The following is an 18,475-nucleotide window of genomic DNA, read 5'->3' on the forward strand; positions in this document are numbered from 1 at the left end:
GTTCAGTGGGCCATCAAGCATTGTCAGTATCTCGCATGTTTATTCTTTGTGGTATTCCGCTTCTTGCTTGACAATCATGCCACGCTGTTGCGGTTCAATAAAAATATAATACAGTACAGCATATCGTGTGTAGAGTCTCAAAACCTGAAACAGGGTTGCAGTATTCCCTAACTTGAATACATTGATTTCTCTGCATTGTTTTCATGTTATTTTAGTCCTCTACAATGAAAACAGGGTGTTGGTTGTACCAATAAGTGCGGGAGAAGTGGTACATGCATATTTCATCGGCAGGAAGGAGATTATAAATGTTCTCTTACAAGGTACCTTACAAGGTCTTTGAGTGCGACTTAAAAAGGTACTCATCCCAAAATCAACTTTTTTTTGCTGATAGACTGTATAAATGGGTGTCTACTAATGCTGTTTTCATGTCCTTGTCATTATTTATGTTTCTTGAAATCTTATATTTGGGGCAAAAACCATCTGTGTGGAGCCATCTTCAGGTTAAACACTGCACTGCATGTGAATTTGACTTCCTGTCCTCTAATTGGACTGGCAGAGAATCTTGATGTAGTTGCTCTGCCACAGTAGAGTATATAAGCGGTCCAGTTTCGTACACGCCTCCACAGCGAGTTGGAGTTTGAATAGTAGCATTTGTGAACATCTTTATTTCCAGAGCTGGGCATCGCCTAACCACCACCGCGTTCCATCCTGCATATTTAATCGACCACGTGGTCCATCCCTCGTCGGCGACAGCCAATCGGCATCGAGAACATAATGTTTACGTCACAAGCAGGTGCCGCAGGAGCAGACACCCCGCCAAACCAAGAAAAAATATCACATAAAAACGACACACACACACAGCGTGGTGATCGGTGGAATAAAAAGTATATGGGGAACATGTCATTGCGTCTGTGGGACCGCAAGGTAAAACAACACTGTTTTATTTTTATGTTTTTCCTTACTCGGCCACGTGTCAGGAGTGCGCTGCGTGTGACGTGCTACAAGTTAAGTCCGTTCTCAATGTCGTTTGGCTGACTCGGACTGAGACCACGTGGGTCGATTAAATAGGCAGGTGGGAAATAGGCGATGCCCAGCTCTGTTTATTTAGATTTTTATGTCCGTGATTTAGTAGCATAGCCTTTGGCTAGTTTATTTAGCCCCTCTTGTAGTATAGAGATTATTTAGGTTGTAGTTTGTCACTGCTGCTGTTACACAGTTTCCGTCTGTGCTTCATCCGTCTGTTTTAAAATTGTTCCCCTTATTCATCAACCGTCAGCAAATCAGGCGTCCATCAGTGACGGATAGACGGACCAGTTTGTCACATAGACGGAATGCCCAGCTCTGCTAAATGGTCAATGCATACAGTGAGATTCACTCTTTGAGAGGCTCCCGTTACTCCACACAGGAATCCCAGTGAAAAATACTTGCTGATAAGTGTATTTAGTGAAAACCAAACTGACTTTTGATCCCATTTTAGCAACAAGTATGGGGCCTTTTAGCAACACAATGGGGCTGTGTAGGCCTACATGAGTGGCCCACATGTCTCAAACTGATGCGACTCAACACGGAGATGGCCCATGGATGGATGGATGGATAGATAGATAGGTAGATAGATAGATAGATAGATATAATTGCCATGAAAGGCTGTGTGACCCTGCGAAAGGATAGGCAAATCTCATGAAAGACAAGCATTCAGACACAAGTTAGAGGTAAAAGTTTATTTGCCCTCACGTACCGGGCACCATGATAGAGTGGATGGAGTATGGAGTTTGTGGGGAAGGCAGAAAGAGGTGTGAGGAGGTGTGAACAGCTTGCTCCAGTGGGTGGCTAACTACTGTCCATTTGGAAAAAGCTAGATCTTCTCCTCTTGCCAAGGGCACCACACACACACACACACACACACACACACACTCAGGGATGTAAGACATGCTGTGTGCAGCACTAAACAGACGATAACATTCAGCCATGTCTGTTGTCCCCTCCCCTTTTTATTCTCTTCCTGTTCCCCCCTCTAATAGCCAGCAGCAGTAAATGGGATGCAGAGGCCAAAGATTTAATGTAGCAGAGAGCCATGAAGCCTTTTAAGAAGCCTTCTCCTAACAGTGGGCTTTGAGGTTGCGGGTCTGACCTGCAGGCAAATATTTTTCAACCAGATGACATAAGAAGATTTCACCCAACAAGAACAAGATTTTATTCTTTTTTTTTTTATTTTATTTTTTTATCCTCTTTCTGGCCTTCTCAGATTACTCTCACACTTTTTCCCTCTTCCGTAGGTGCCTGCCTGCTCACCTCCGTGTGCATATGTCTCATTTTACTTGCTTGCCTTTTGGAGTTCATTTATTTTATTTTATCTTTGATTCATTATTATGATACGATAAAAGCTACTTGAGCATTTCAGGTGCCGAGGGGCCCTTATCGTTAACCTTGTGGAACGCGTGTAAGAGTGGGCGCCGCACGCCGCATCGCTAATAGCCGACTTAACTCTTCTCTCCTCCTCCTCCACCTTCTGGCTTCATCTACATCTCTCCTTCAATCTGAGTCTCTCTGCAAGCATCTCTCACTGTCTTATCTGTCGGTCTGATATGAGCTCAATGCTCAAATGGCCTCTGTGAATCCTCACCGTTTTTCTTGCATTTTTCATCAGCTCATTGTCGTGGAAAATATAAGATATACTGTAAACCCTGAAATATGTGCGGTTTCAGAATACACAAATATTCACCGATTTTTGAGTGGGGTATATTATAATCACACAGGAAAAGGAGAGGAAAACACACAATTTAAATTATTAGGGATATTTATGAAAGTTGTGATATTCTTGTATTACCCTAGTCATTGTTTTGAAATTAGGAGCATTTTATTTATTTGGCATGTGGCACAAAAATGGCAACCCCCTCATCTCACCTCCAATCCTGGCAGTGGCAGACAGTCCCTCGGGGTAACCGTCTTTGTTTGAGGCCTCGGAAAAGTGTTAATGTGCAACTTTGGCACTAGCGTAACCTCTGAATGCGCATGTGTGTGTGTGTGGGTGTGTGTGTTGTGCTTGATTGTGTGTGTGTCAGGGGGGCTAAGTGTTGGGAAAGGCCATTACCACCATCAGGCCATGTCACTCAGCCTGTGAAACCCATGGGAACCACCCTACTGATACAAGGCGAGACACACACGCACTCCACATGCACACACACGGATAAAGATTGATTGATTTGCACACGACAAATATGAACATCGAAACAAAAGAAAGTACATTATATCCGAGCACACAGGTGAGGGTGTAGATTTAGAGTGAATTATGATGATAAATATATATCTTCGGCGTTACAAGGCCAGCCTACCCAGAATTGCACTGTGTTTGTGCTAAGATATTTTTTGCGAGAACCAAAATAGGGCAATTTTCCCACCATTTTGTAGTTGCAATGTTGTCATATACATTGGAAAAGGTGCCACAATTTAATATGGTCTAACATTTTTAAAATTGGGAATCTCACTTTTTTATTTGATATCTATTTTGTTTGTTTACACTGTTGTCATGTGTTAACTCCAAAAGTACTGCACACTGAGGAGTGTGACATAGGAAGAAGAAACCATCACAAATTCGTTCGGACCTCACAGACCATTATCGGTCTTCACTTTTAATTGTTTTGATCGCCATTATGCAATGCTCATTACTCCCACCTACAGGACTGGAGGGTAACATTTTCGACCGCAGCTTAACAAGCGGACGTACTTATAGCACAGCTCGGTGTTATTCAGCCTTGGCAGAGGTCTACGCTCTGCTGGGTGCTCTTATTTTGAATGTACTCGCACAGCCCTTCATGATGTATGGTCAGCCACACCCTCCCTCCATTAGCTTACATGCTATCTCGCAATTAATGTCCACACGTTTGCGCAAACCTTCCATGATTGATGCGCTCTTTGCTCTCTTCTTTATCTGCCTTTTTTGACACTTCCTGTTCCCACTGTTCTATTCTATTCATCATCGCTATAAATTATCTTTGCTCCATCCACTCGCATTTCAATGACAGTCCCCCCCATCTCTTTCACATCACTCCATTTCCCACCATTCCCTATCCTTTTCCCATTCCAGCCTCCCATCCCTCCATCTCCCGGGGTGTAAAGTGGCATTGGTGGCTACGTATCTGAACTGCAAGCTATAAGAGGGTCAGATGTCTATTTGCACTTTTAACGTCTTAACTCTATACGATGGGCCATTTATTCTCACGCTCTCCTCCCTCTTCACCACCCTCCATCCCCCTGCGCACCCACCTTGTGTGTCTATTGCGCTCGATCTCTCTCGAAGGACACTAAATGTTTTAACTCTCCATTCTATGGGCCATTCATTAAGTTAGTGTACTTTAATAAATAGTCTGACGTGTCGCTGGCCAGTGAATTAGTGGCACTTTAAATCCCCCGCTAGTGGCCCAGAGATAGCCAGAGCATTTGCTATGCAGCCACCGCTTTTACTCAGTGAACCAATTAGAGCTTACCGGAGATGGCATGAATGTTATTAATAACACAATTCCAGCACCAAACATAACAGTAGCGATTTATGTTGAACTGGGTTAGTTAGCAACACCTTAAACATCTAACATTTAATAAGTACAGGTATCACATTAGGATTCACATGTCAGTTATCTGTTTAAAGAAAAACATGATGAAGTTGAGCTACTGAAACTTGTGCTGAGCAAATGTGCTAACCGTGAGAACACAGTGCTGCCCCAAAAATCCATTATTATTATTATTTTTATTCTTGTTGTTGTAGTATAAGAAACATGGGTCACAAGGTTGTTACTTTTGTTATCCATGTTTTCAGCAAAGATAGGATTCTATATATTCTTAGCCGTTGCGTAATTAATTTTTAATTTACTGTCACAAATAATCCTAAAAAATAAGCCTGCTGTCACATTCCTAAAATAATGAGTCATTTTTTTTCATTTTATTTTTTTCAGAAAACGTTAAAAACTGAACCAAATACGAATTATATTTATTAATAAGTTCATTGCAGAGGTAGAATTGTTTGATCTAACTCAGGATGTAGCTGATTTTCGCAGAGGTGGCCAGCATCCTGAGATGTTGCCAAAATATGATGTAGGCCATTATTTTAAGAGGGTGGCGATATAAAAAGTAAAAAAAAAAATGTGGAAAAAAATATTTGGACCGTAAAACATTCAACACGATATTCGTCGTGTGAGAAAACAAGCTTGATTTGTCTGAGAAGAACTTGACTTGAGTGAAAACATTCAATCAGAAATATTATATTAAAATGTGCACAGTTTACCAGCTGATGTAAACAATGCTGATTTTAGAATTAGCTCTAAAATACCAGTCTTGACAGAGGAAGGGTAACTAGCATAATAAGGTGCATAGGTATGTGTGTGTATCTGTGTGTGCACATGTGTGAGAGAAGGGAGATGATTATGCGCATGTGCGTCGTCAAGAGAGGCAGGAGGTTAATTCAATCCTATAGACACACAGCATGGAGGGGATTGGACAGCACAGCCCTGAGGGTGCCACTGGCCCCAGCCCCAATAAGGGGCACAAAGTGTGCACACACAATATGGACAGTGTGACTTGAGGGTATGAAAGCCCAGGAAAAGCCAAATTGTTTTTATATCTAGTTTCTGGTGAATTTCATTTAGAGTTAAGGTGTATGAATGATAAACATGGATTAGAATATATTCATTTATGTCAAGAAAACGATGCATAAAACAGGGACAGAAATGGGAGCACATTTAGAAAATTGTGAGGGATTGAGGGCATGGTGAGGGGCCAATAGAATTGAGGAATGGACGAATGGTGTTGGTGGGAAAAAGAATATATGTAAGGTTTGAAAGGTTTAAGGACAATAGAAGCTGGAGCGTACCCACATTATTCCGAGGCACCATGGGCCATCAGTTATGGCCATGACTTCCGGTATGAACCGGAACCGTTCAAATGGTAACTGGTTGTGCTTTCTACGACAGTTACTGACTTACAATGTGGGAACGCTAGTTGTCGCAGCTTAAAAGAGAAAACATTTCAAACCCCGCTTCCTATATACTGTACTCTAAATACAGTTGGGTTAAAAATAACACGATTTGGGGTGAAAAATAGACCAATCCACTACTTGGGTTAATTTGACCCAACTTTCTTTTAAAATAATTCAGTGTTCACACCTATATTTTTTTCTTTGCTGTCTCCTTAGGGGCCGATAGGTTTTAAATAAAAACAGTTAAGAAATCTGTTCATGAAATGTTCTCAAACATACAAGTGTATGTTTAAACATTTTTTTTTTTTAAGTATACAAACCGCCAATCTGGATTCTGCCCACAGATAGCTACTGACTGAATCTGTCCTAATCAGCTTTGAGGACAAGAATGGCTCCACATGTCCATGTTGCTGTGTAGATTCAGAGAAACATTACATTTACTGCATGCATTACCATATTACGCTTAATGTCATTAGACCAGCAAACACAATTTAATCAAATGTAAGTCATACATAAGTAATTTAGAAAATGAGACATTATTAATTGGGTGCTCGTCTCCCAGTTTTAATCCGTTTTTTGAGATAGCACTCTGGAATTGAATGCGTCTGGCTGAATAAATTAGTGCATCAAAGTACGATGAGAGGAAACATTCTCTCAAATGTCTTGTGAGGAGACCAAGCGATATGTGTAAGTGCCATCCTTGCATCTTCTTTGTCATCCCTTCACCCATAGGTCCACCAGTGAAAACAAAACATCCATCCCACATGCACCCATCCATTCATCCAACCAGCATGTATGCATCTATCTCTCCATCCATACCCATCTGTCCATTTTTCTCACCATTATTCTTCCATCTGTGAAGAATTCATCCCGATTCATCTACCAATTCATACGTACAATGATATCCTAGCATCAGTCTATAGTTTATGTTCAACCATTATGCTATAAACATCATCAATATTCCATTCATTCATCCAACCACGTTTCCTCCTATACAGCCATGCATGCATCCATATTCTAATCATCTTCTATTCATTTGTCAATCCATCATCCTTCACATCCATAAAGCATTCATTCTGCAATTCAAACATATGCAAGAGCTTCAACATGCATGTCCATCCACCCATCCATTATCTACCGCTTATCCGAGGTCAGGTCGGAGAGGCAGAAGCTTCAACAGGGAAGCCCAGATTTCACTCTTCCAGCTCTTCCGGAGGTACCCCAAGGCGTTCTCAGGCCAGCCGGGAAAAATACTCTCCATGTCATCCCTGGGGCCTCCTGCCGGTGTGACATGCCCGGAACACCTCACCATGGAGGTGTCCAGGAGGCATCCTAATCAGATGCCCAAGCCAGCTCATCTGGCTCCTCCCAACGTCGAGGAGCAGCAGCTCGACTCTGAGTCCTTCCCGGATGACCGCGCTTCTCATCCTATCTAAGGGAGAGCCCGGACACTCCGCTGAGGAAACTCATTTCGGCCGCTTGTATCCGGGATCATGTTCTTTCAGTCACGACCCACAGCTCGTGACTATAGGTGAGGGTAGGAACGTAGATCGACCTGTAAATTAAGAGCTTTGCCTTTCGGCTCAGCTCTTTCTTCACCACAACGAGGAGTGTGATTTCTCTGTAATTGGAACACACCCTCGGGTCACCCTTCTTAAAAAGTGGGACAACCACCCCGGTCCCCCAATCCAGAGGGACTGTCCCCGATGTCCATGCGTTGTTGTAGAGGTGTCTCAACCAGGACAGCCCTACAACGTCCAGAGCCTTTAGGAACTCTGGTCGGATCTCATCGAGGCGCTTTTTAACCTCCTTGGTTACTTCAACCCCAGAGATAGGAGAGCCCACCTCAGAGTTTCCAGGCTGTGCTTCCTCATTGGAAGCCGTGTTGGTGGAATTGAGGAGGTCTTCAAAGTATTCTCCCCACCGACTCCCAACGTCCTGAGTTGAGGTCAGCACCACCCCATCTCTACTATACACAGTATTAATGGTGTACTCCTTCCCCCTCCTGAGACGCCGGATGGTGGACCTGAATTTCTTAGAAGCCGTCCAGAAGTCGTTTTCCATGGCCTCTGTGGACTACTCCCATGCCAGAATTTTGCCTCAGCGACCGCCGAAGCTGCATTCCGCTTGGCCAGCTGGTATCTGTCAGCTACCTCCGGTGTCCCATATGCCAAAAAGGCCCAATAGGACTCTTTCTTCAGCTTGACAGCATTCCTTACCGCCAATGTCCACCAGTGAGATTGGAGATCGGATCTTTTCAAACACTGTCCCGATCCATGCATGCATCCCACAATTAACTCACCATCATTTCACTCATTAAACAACACAGCTCTCCATTATCCATGCATCTATTCATCCTTTCATTTTTTCAACCAGTATGCATCAAGCATATATTATTCCCTCGATCACTGCATCCATTTACTCAATCAACCATGAATCCACCCTCTTTGTCAACATGCAAACTGTGCACCCATCCACATGTCCTACTAATATCCATGAAACCAATCGTTCCATTCAAGCATCAGTTCATCCATCCAACATGCACCCATAAATTCATCCATCCGTCCATCCATCCATCCATCCATCCATCCATCCACTCATCACAAATCCATTAATTCAAAGATCAAACTGTTCATCATCAACACCAACATTTCCATGCATCCATGAGCCACCTCTCCAAGCAAAACCTTGCATTCACCCATGTAGCACTTTTCCTTCCATTCAGTCATCAACCCATCCAATGGTCCACCATTCTTCATATCTGGGATATTGATTTCTCTAATTATATTTCTCATAATTGCTTTTGGCTAATATTTCAGATCAAGTGTGTAGTGTGGTTCCGCCTGTCTCAGGCAGCACCTTCCATTTTCTTTCCACCATCAATCAATTTTCACTCACCCCAATTTCCTCTGCCCTCCTCCCCCATCTGCTTTTTCCTCCTTTACATCCTCCACCCCTCTCTTCCCCAGCCCCTAGTCACCTCCTTCCTTTCCTCCCCTCCCTTTGCTCCTCTCTGCCTGCTATTGATTAGAAGGCGAACCTCTAATCTCCTTAAGGTCATTAGGAACACTTAATTAAAACCTAGTTAGAATGTCTTTGTTCAGCCAAAGCAAATTGCAGCTGTTCAAACGCGATTAGTATGATAACAAAACGTGTTAGTATGGCAAAAATATGAGTGAGAAAGACTGTTTTTGTTGCTACAAATGTTTACATAGTTGAAATGCTTAAAGGGGAAGCAAACCCTTTTTTTTTTCAAGAATATGTTCTATGCAGGCCCACTAGTCGAAACATGGCATTCTGATGAATATTGCATGAAATATGAGTTCCGCAGCAAAATCCACCCGTTTTTAGCCATGTCAAGGGGCGGACATTTCGTCACTACTGTCGACTGAAAATGACATCGGCGTTGCTCAGGGCTCAGATAACATTCAGTCATGTATGGAAATATAAAATAGGTGACAGCAAATTCCGTAGACTACTTCTTACTCGACAAAAGACTATATTAGAGTAAAATTTGAATTTAAAATATATTTTATGCTGAATTTTACGCTGAATATTTTACTCACAAATTTTACTCGGTTTACTAGGACCAAATATAGTCTTTTTAGAATAAAATGTACTCTACAAAATTTACTGTGTACTCCCCAAAAATCATACACAAACTATCAACTAAATCAAGGGTCACCAACCTTTTTGAAATTGACAGTAAATTGTGTACTGATTAATGCAAACGACTACCAATATGATATTCTGAAATAACAAATGTGCTCAAATGTCCTTAAATTATCCATCCATCCATTATCCTAACCGCTTATCCTCGTGTTATTTGTAATAATTATGATCATCCCATCTTTTTGAAGACACAAGGTAGGTATAGACAAATATCAATATGAAACACTTATACAAAACACTTTTTTTCCCATATTTGCAGTGACGTTGCGGATAGCCATGATTCCAGTGGCTAGAAATAATCTCCGTTGCTTAGTAACGGCGTCCCCTCCATCGTGAGAGCCACTTAAGTGACAGCCTCGTCCCACACAGGTGGGGGTGTACCGTCAGAACATTATTGAATATATTAAGCGTGCAGCTGTGATTAGTTTAGAGTTGAGTTTCTTCCTCCCGCTACAGTTACTTGTGACGTCTTGGTTGGTTACTTTGAAATGAGCGCGGCTTGTTGCGCCGCTGACCAGATGGCGGCTGGCTGCTGCTAATCTACTTAGGAGCGCCCGCGTGTGTCGCTTGTTGTGAATGAGATTGCACCGAAAGAGACGGAAGGAGGAGGAGGAGGAGGAGGAGGCGAACCCAGATAACTTCTAGTTTGTCTTGCGGGATTTTTTTCCTTCATAAAACCAGAAGTTGCACCAAGGGATCTATTACGAGGCGAATAAAGGACTATTTTCACGTCTGATAGTGTGGCAGGTGTTTGGCTACACTTGCAGGTAGCTAAATAGCTAATTAGCCAGAACTACGTCGAATGCGCAAGTTGGACTTGTATTTTTTTTAACGCAAAAGCCTTGTGCAGTGGGAGTCAGCAGCAACAGGTGAGCCATAAACTGTACCTTGCTTTTGCTTATTTGTAACAAATTTGTGACCGCATATAGCAATAGATAGCCACCGTATTAGATACACTGTGTCCATCCTCTCTAAGGCACATTATTGTGAGCGGGTCCAAGTAATTCAACACTTGAGCTCGACTGCTCCGCTGGCCTCCCTTTGTGTGTGTGTGTGTGCGTGGGTGTGGGGGTGTGGGGGGCATGCGTGTGTGTGTGTGTGTGTCAAAATGTGAAATTGAAGCTGATAAGCATTGCAATGAAGAGAGATTTTGACATAAGCCTCAATTTCCAGCAAACCAATGCGAAAAAAAGCCGTTGAGTTGTATGAGAACCTGGAGGCCAGATGCCAGGAGGAAACAGGACATGTTTAATTCAATGGGGAATGAAGAAAAGGGGGGAAAGTGATGTAGCAGTATCAGTTGAGCCGTGCCTCCATCAAGCTGTACATGATAGTGTTGGCTTTGGCCTGGGAATAGCCTGCATGGCATTTCACTTGCCTCAGATTTGTCTCATTTTGGATTTTGGTCTGACCATATCTCTCTGCCGCTCTCTCTCCTTCCACAGGTTGTGAAATCCTAGCTATCATGCGAAGGCTTTGGTTGTGGTCGGTGTGTGCGGTGGACAGAGGCGGTGTAACCGAGACCTAAGGTTTGTACCTTCACCCTTGGGGGCACCGGTCTGTAAAAAAATGTCTCCGTAACTCGGCCACTATGACACCATGCCAGTCATCACTTATTCAAGCGCTGTTGGGAGGCTTCCAAGGCATCTCCAACTTCTGGAACATCCCACTGGCCTCAGGAATGTTCCAAAAACTCACGTCTCCCATTTTAGAACCTCATATTTTACCATCTTTTAGGGTCGTCCGAGGCCGCAAACAGGACAAAACAGCAAATAGTGAAACGCTACAAATGAAGAGAACATGTAGCACAACGACTAGTATGAGGATGGGAAGACAAGATCAGTTATGGATTGACTGCAACTGGGAATTTGGGAAAGTTGAGGAAGAAGCTGCGCTCATTTCATTATTTGGAGTATCAAGAGAAAATAAACTCCAACAGGACAAAAACAAGTGCAAGAGTCATGAATATCCTGTGAAAAACAGTACAGAAGAACATGTTAAGAGAGACTATAAAAAAATGCCGGTGATAAGGTGGCAACCCATCTTCTTCTGCATATGGGTCCTCTTCATCGGTCTGTGTCCAGAACCTGCTTCATCACAGGTAAGAAAAACCTTCAATCCAGCCATTTGCAGCGTACAAATAAATAACCAGTAACACTTATTTTTACACCTATGGACAATTCTGAGTCTTCAGTTGAACTTAGATGCATGATTTTGGAACGTAAAAGCAAGCCGTAGTACCCAGAGGAAACTCTTGCAAGAAGGGCCGGAGCCAACATACAGTATGAACCGGACTGAAATCTGTAAATTTGGACACTTCTGACCTCTGAATCGAAACGTAGCAATGTATTGTTGGAATTCCTACGAGTGAACGTGTGTCAAATGAAAGTACCGTAACGCCACACTACAATGGCGATGCCTTCTGGCAATGTAAAACAGCCATTAGAAGGGGACATAAGATAGTTCCATTTCTTGGTTATCCCTTATTTATTTGTTTATTGTACCATCTGCAGTTTTAAAACTTTGAGTGTTATATGTCAGAAGAACGCAACTGAATGTTTAGATCAAAGGTCATGTCAGGTAAAGTGATGATGTTCAAGCAAATATCCCGTTAATTCCCAGATGCCACAAATTGCATTTGAAATGTTTTTTCTTCTAGAAGTGTTTGGTACTATTGTTGTATATTACTACCTAAAATATTTCCATTGTATGTGAGCAATGGCTTGGTATGATTTTAAGACAGGTCGTCCACCAATGAGTTCCACACACATTAGTTAACACTCAGGCCGTTAAATTGCGTGGTGCTCAACGACATTGTCATTACTTTATCCAAGTGTGTCGGGTTACTGCTGATAAGAATAAATACATGAGGTCCAGATTAAATGGGAATGGTCACACTTGTTCAATCCTCTGCCATTATAACAGGGACATTTCCCACCAATGGAGAACATTGCTGCCCTCAAGCCCGTGTCCACCTCGCCAGCTCGTTTTACCTGTGGGGTTCCGGATCGGAGCGTCTACTGCCAGACTGCTTTCTCACAGGCCGAGCTTCTGATGTGCCATCAGGCCTCCTGCGACCAGGAGTGTCCCTATAGATCCTCCACACCGCCTTATGCCCCACTGCTACTGCCTGCCTACTGGTAATCAGATGTTTAAAACTGTAAATGATTATTTATGACGAACACCAAGGTATGCAATATTGTGGATTGTGGACATTCGTCCTTAGATTCGATATGTCCATGTAATGTATGAGATCCATTGCTGTTGCTATAACAACCATTCTGCATTTACAAAGATAATAAAGTGGCACTGTGGTCAGTGAATGTGTATGAACTTTGTTCATAACACAATAGTCACCAATTTACCCCTTTTCCCTCTGACCAGGGGTGCATGTGTCACTGAAGACTCGAAAGCCACTCGTCCTATCCGCAATCAGACTTCACGGTTGGACAGTTTCACCACCTCTATGTCAAGTGAGGATACAGCCGTGTCTGGTAGTGTTGTGTTTCCTCAAGACCAGCAGGAGTGTCTGCTGTCTCCCCCCTCTCAGAAGCTGGGCGCTTTAGGATCCCTCACTCTGGCTTTATGGATTAAACCAAGCTCTCTTGGAGAGATGTGAGTCTTGTGTTTTTTTTTTTGTTTTGTTTTTTTTTTTGTATAGTTTGATATGTTAAAACTGTAAATCTGAGTGACATCTTATTAACACTGAGAAACTTGTGCATTCCCGGCTTTAATTGGTTAACTTGCAATATAGTCTGCCCAGTGGCATTTGTCTTTTCAATTTAGCTGTCAATCAGATTAAGATACCGGTAATATCTCATTTGTGATTCGCGCAGAGTTTTTATTTGTGAACTTGTCTCTACGGACATTCAGATGACAGGCAAGTCTTGTTGTCTTGGCCTGCTGAACATGACACCTGTACCTGGCTTTTCTCTCTCTTCCCCTCTCTCTCTTTCTGATGTTGTCATCAGCCTACTGGCTTTTGTAGTCGACACAGCCATGGCCGCCATCAAAGAAGCCAGATGAAAAGAGGTCTCAATCCTCACCTCCGTCCATCTCCTTTTTGTCTCTCGATCGCTGTGATTTCAAATCCTTCCACTCATCTGAATGGACAGAACCAGCCACCTGTTCTTACTCAGAGTTCTTAATCAGAGTTTTTACAATGCCTAAAAGAGATGATATGAAATGTAGCATGAGAAGCTTTCAAGTTAGTTATTTAGGAAAAAAAAAAACATGCATAGCTAATCTTTTGTTGCTTTGAATGTCTAGCACCATCGCCAGAGGTGGGCAATATACAAAATTTTGCTGGTCCGTCATTCGTCATCTGTCAGCGGCCAGGGTACCTGTCCGTCATTGGTCAGTCTGTTATTTTTCGTGACAAACTGAATTGTAATCGTCAATCAAAGTCTGTCAATTAGTCCGACCATCATTCGTCAGTGCGTCACCTTTAAAAGGTGTCCGGTGACACGTCAATCGTCAGTAGAACGGGCGCACGGCAGCGACGGACTGATGGACCGTCCTGACAGAATGCGCAGCTCTGGCCATTGCTTTTGGAACAAGGGCTGAGGTTTCATAAAGTGTGATGATGAAGCAAATTGGGCTCATATCACACCACGCACAGAAACACCAAAGCTTTCTGTGACTTTATCGTGTTGACTTTCACAAATACATTAGGACCTGTATAACATCCTCTACTTGTCAATGCCCTTACTTCTCAACGACTGGATCAATCTGTATTTTAGCAGTGCAAGATTAAATAAACTAGACCACTTGTTCCCTAATAGAGAAAAAAAAAAAAAACAGCAAAGTATTCCTTGACAACATATTTTTGACTTTATTTCCTGTGCTTCTTTTCTTACGTAGACATACATGTGCAGACGTTTCACCCAGATGCTCTTGTCTCATTCATCCATCAGTGATTTATATGGAGGGCGTCTCTGGGTTCATAAAAGCCATGATTTCCCATAAAATGTCACTGATGGTGGTTAATATGACACGTGGAGGGTGTTCGCCTGTGCGAGCCTGCAACCCGTGTAGCACCAGAAACCTAGCAGTCGTGTAAAATATTAATATTACATGTATAAATGTCAAAATGAGAGACTGTGTCTCGTGGTGTTCAACTCAACATGAGTTTTTAGATTCAAGATCTGCCTTTCTCTTGCTACTGAAATGTTCACCACATTTTGCATTTTTGTTTTTCTTTCTCAGGATGCTGCTGGAGAAAAACTCAAGGGACCAGTTAGTCTTTTCAGTGACGGTGTCAGAACGGGTTGTCAGTATGCAGTACACTCAGTCCAGAGGTTCAACTCCTCTGACCGTCAGCTTCAGAACTGAGGGACGACTTGTGGTGGACAGGTGGACACATATTGTTTTACAGGTACTAGAACACGCACGCACACATACGTGTTCAGAAATGTGCCTTTTTTTATGTTTACAATATTAGTTGATTTGTTTTTGTTAAAAAAATACTGCTAAGTTGCTCTTTTTCGTCAATGAATTTGGAGTTGTTTCGGAAGGCAGTTCATTTAACTTAAAGACCATTTTTAGTACAGTATATGTGAATGAATAGTAATTAGTTAACAGGCCAGATAATATCTGCTAAGTCACTAGCTTTATGAATACTGTATGTGGCACTGAGTTGAGTTTGGTCCTTGAATTAAGAATTGACCCAATGCTTATCAGCTATGTCGGGTTTCTTCAAATGGGGAATCGTGGTGTCGATCAGGACAAAGTTGAGGTCTCATGCGGACCCACTGTCTATTTTTCTTAAAGTGTGCATTGCCATGCCATTGTTTTTTTTTTTGTTTTTCTCTTATGGGCCACTGTCACAAACTGTGTACACAGGTATATTCAGTGCTATGGTAGCTCTTGTTGTGATCATATGACCATAACGAGCCTATCACACCATTTGTGTACTGGGAAAGATTTGCAGGATCAATGACACGGTTTGGATTCCAAAGTCCGGAAAGTTGACTTGGAAAACGGTGTGTAAAAATGAATGGACGGACTGGTACTTTTTTATTTGTACAGAAGCCAGTGAAAAACCGCTGTGTCTCATATATTGAGAGACCGTGGCTTTAGTAAAAAGCAGGAAGTCAACCCCAAAATTTCCATTACAAGAATAATAATAAACATGGCATTCTGATTAAAATTGTGTTTATGGAATATGAGTTAAGCAGTAATGTCAACCACGTGCTGTCAACTGAAAATGACAACACATTTGCTCAGGGCTGAGATAACTTCAGATAACTTCAGCTTCAGAAAACAGGTGAGCTGTGATTGGTCGTTATCTGAGCCCTGAGCAACTGTGTTGTCATTTTCAGTCGACTGAAGTGACGAAATGGCCGCCCCCTGAGATGGCTAAAAACAGGAGGATTTTGCTGCTTGCTGCTTGCTTGCATATTCCACAAACCCAATTTTATTGGTGAACACATCTTCGAATTACAGGCCGATTCCAGCACGCAACAATCCAACTATGGATTGACTTACCAAGAGATGAGATGTTTCATTTTGATTGTGCTGAATTGACTGTTGTAAACGTAAAACTTAACTTCTTTGCTGCAACCAGCAGAGATGCTGTGAGTAAAATTTCCCTCAATCTCGTCCAAATTTTTTGCTAAGGATCAGTTCCAGCAATATAATACAGTAGTTGAATAAAACATCATGATGAGGAGTTCTTCAAAAACGGTCAAGTGGATGCAACAACTCAAAATATCAAAGGCATCGTCTTCCAAGAACAAAAGCAATCTTTCTTTAGCTACAAACCCTCTCAAATGGCACCTGTGAAGGGCCAAGCATTTTGAGGCTGTAAATGACTCTCACGGTGTGTTAGTGCTTGGTTGAAGAGTATCGTTTTACAGATTGCTCTGCTGAACAATCTCCTTCTTTCAGCATCTCTGAATAAGATCAATGCAGCTGCGGGAGAAAACATGTCCCGATAAAATTAAGTCCTGCAATTCAACCCTAAGATAAAAGGTGATACAGTGGTTTCGCTATTTTTAGGCAGATGCCATCAGGCTCCTGTGTAGCTCCAGCGTCAGTGCATGTGTTGTGAACATATACATGGGCTTGTGATAGTGTAAACGTTGTAGCCAATTTGCTGCGAGCGTGTTATGTCTTGGAGGTGTTTGAAAATGGTGCGTGTGTATTCCTGTGAATCAGTCTGCCTTTTGTTTAATGTTGTGGTGATGTGATCGGCTTTGACCGTTCCGAGTAGTAACATAATCATACTTGACATTCGAACACCATTCGCATACTGCCATTCTCATGCCTGTGCACACACACATTTCCCCACCCGTACACACTCGCACAGCAACTTGCAGTTCAGTGATAATTTGTAGCTGTGTGTCAGCCACGATAGGGATATTTCCCTTATGAAGGAGATGGGTCATTTAGAAACATTCCCATACACGCACACACACACACACACACACATACGAGGCATCTGTCGGTTTGAAAAGATCAAAACACCAAAAAAGACAGTCTAAAGGAATACGGGTTTCCAAGTGCCGGGAGCAATACACACGCACACACACACACACACAATCACGTGTGCACATAGGGCCAGGAGCAAGGTGCTGTAGGGAGGCTGCTGTTCCCAAGGTAGTTGTCTCATCTGATTATGATAACACTGTACAGAGTAGCGGAGGAAAAGGTAGCCGGGAGGGGACTGAGACAGAAAGGGTGGGTGGGGGGTGAATTTGTAGGAAGTGTAGTGTAGTGATAGTTCACTTCAAAGACTCTAATCTGTGGCTCATTTCAACATCGTAGCAGGATTTTGCAAAGGTAGCGGCCTATGTATATGCGTTTCAGTTGTTAAATGCCTTGTAGCTTGTTGGTGTGCAGTGCTCGGTTGCTGGAGCAAAGATTATAAGACATGGCACACAGTGGATGCCAATCTGTTCTGGGACACTGGTCCTAAGATTTTGTTCAACCTTAGAGCAGTTTTTTTTAACTGACATTTTTGCTTGAAATTTCAAATAGTTTGACCTCAAATGTGTTCAACTTGAGATGTTCCACTGTATTTTCCAAACCTCTGGTGATTAAAATTGCATTTTGCAGGAGAAAAACCTCCATGAAGTGTGAACTAATTTCAATCACCAAGAATAGTGATCTGGCGGCGCAGTGGGGGAGTGCCGATTTGGTTGTCACCGACAAGGGACAGACTAGAACCACGTGGCTTGGCCGGAAATACCGCCCAGAAGTTATAGACGATGCTCAGCTCTGGTTGTTTGTGTATGTGTGCCTTGCAATTTGCTGGTAACCAGTGCAGGGTGTATAAACTCCAGCTCACACATGACCCTAGTGAGAATACGCACAATGGCAAATGGATGTATTCAAGATAACTATTTGGGGACAAATAGCTACATAGATATATTTTACTAAGCCTGACTGCTACCAATAATGGCGCTAATAATTTTAGTTTAATGCATTTTTGCACAATTCTGTAATCAACAAATGAGTTGGAAAAAAAAATACCCAGCTGAATACGCAACTGACAGGTCACCAAATTAATTCCTAATACTTTTAAAATGAAATTGAAAATAATGTTTCCACTTTTTGTAATTTTAATATAGCTTCTGTATGCCACTTTTTGCTATGCGTCCCGAGTTAAACTAACATTAGGAAAAAAAAGTGGTATTCCGGGAAAAGCCTGAGAACCAGATGACAACCTACACATGGTCACAACATTTGCTTAATAAAGTAGTTCATAACCAAATGGACAATATCCTAAATAGGTTGCAGTGTCTTCTCTGAAAACATGAATTTCTAGTTCACCATTCTCTTGGTTAAGCGGTTGTTTGTTGACGAAGGTAGAGGTCTGTTTAGTGGGCATGACTA

The 18,475-nt window shown here is 42.4% G+C and overlaps 1 protein-coding gene across 8 annotated transcripts in view; it reads left to right on the forward strand.

Annotated features, from left to right (window-relative positions):
• Positions 1 to 797: 797 nt before the first annotated feature.
• Positions 798 to 18,475, forward strand: part of ush2a (Usher syndrome 2A (autosomal recessive, mild)) — a 188,645-nt gene continuing 170,967 nt past the window's right edge. For 6 of the 8 annotated variants that reach the window (XM_086025800.1, XM_086025798.1, XM_086025799.1 and 3 more), the window contains exons 1-5: positions 798 to 924; positions 11,080 to 11,735; positions 12,560 to 12,774; positions 13,019 to 13,249; positions 14,843 to 15,011. In XM_086025800.1, the coding sequence (XP_085881926.1) occupies positions 11,226 to 11,735; positions 12,560 to 12,774; positions 13,019 to 13,249; positions 14,843 to 15,011 (1,125 nt within the window). In that variant the 5' untranslated portion in view covers positions 798 to 924; positions 11,080 to 11,225. Of the gene's footprint in view, positions 925 to 11,079; positions 11,736 to 12,559; positions 12,775 to 13,018; positions 13,250 to 14,842; positions 15,012 to 18,475 lie in introns of those variants that run through there. The other 2 variants (XM_086025803.1, XM_086025804.1) reach the window with 2 other exon arrangements.

Source organism: Filicampus tigris, chromosome 3 (genome assembly GCF_054856515.1).
Source record: "Filicampus tigris isolate MCC_2025a chromosome 3, RoL_Ftig_1.0, whole genome shotgun sequence".
Lineage (NCBI taxonomy): Eukaryota > Metazoa > Chordata > Actinopteri > Syngnathiformes > Syngnathidae > Filicampus > Filicampus tigris.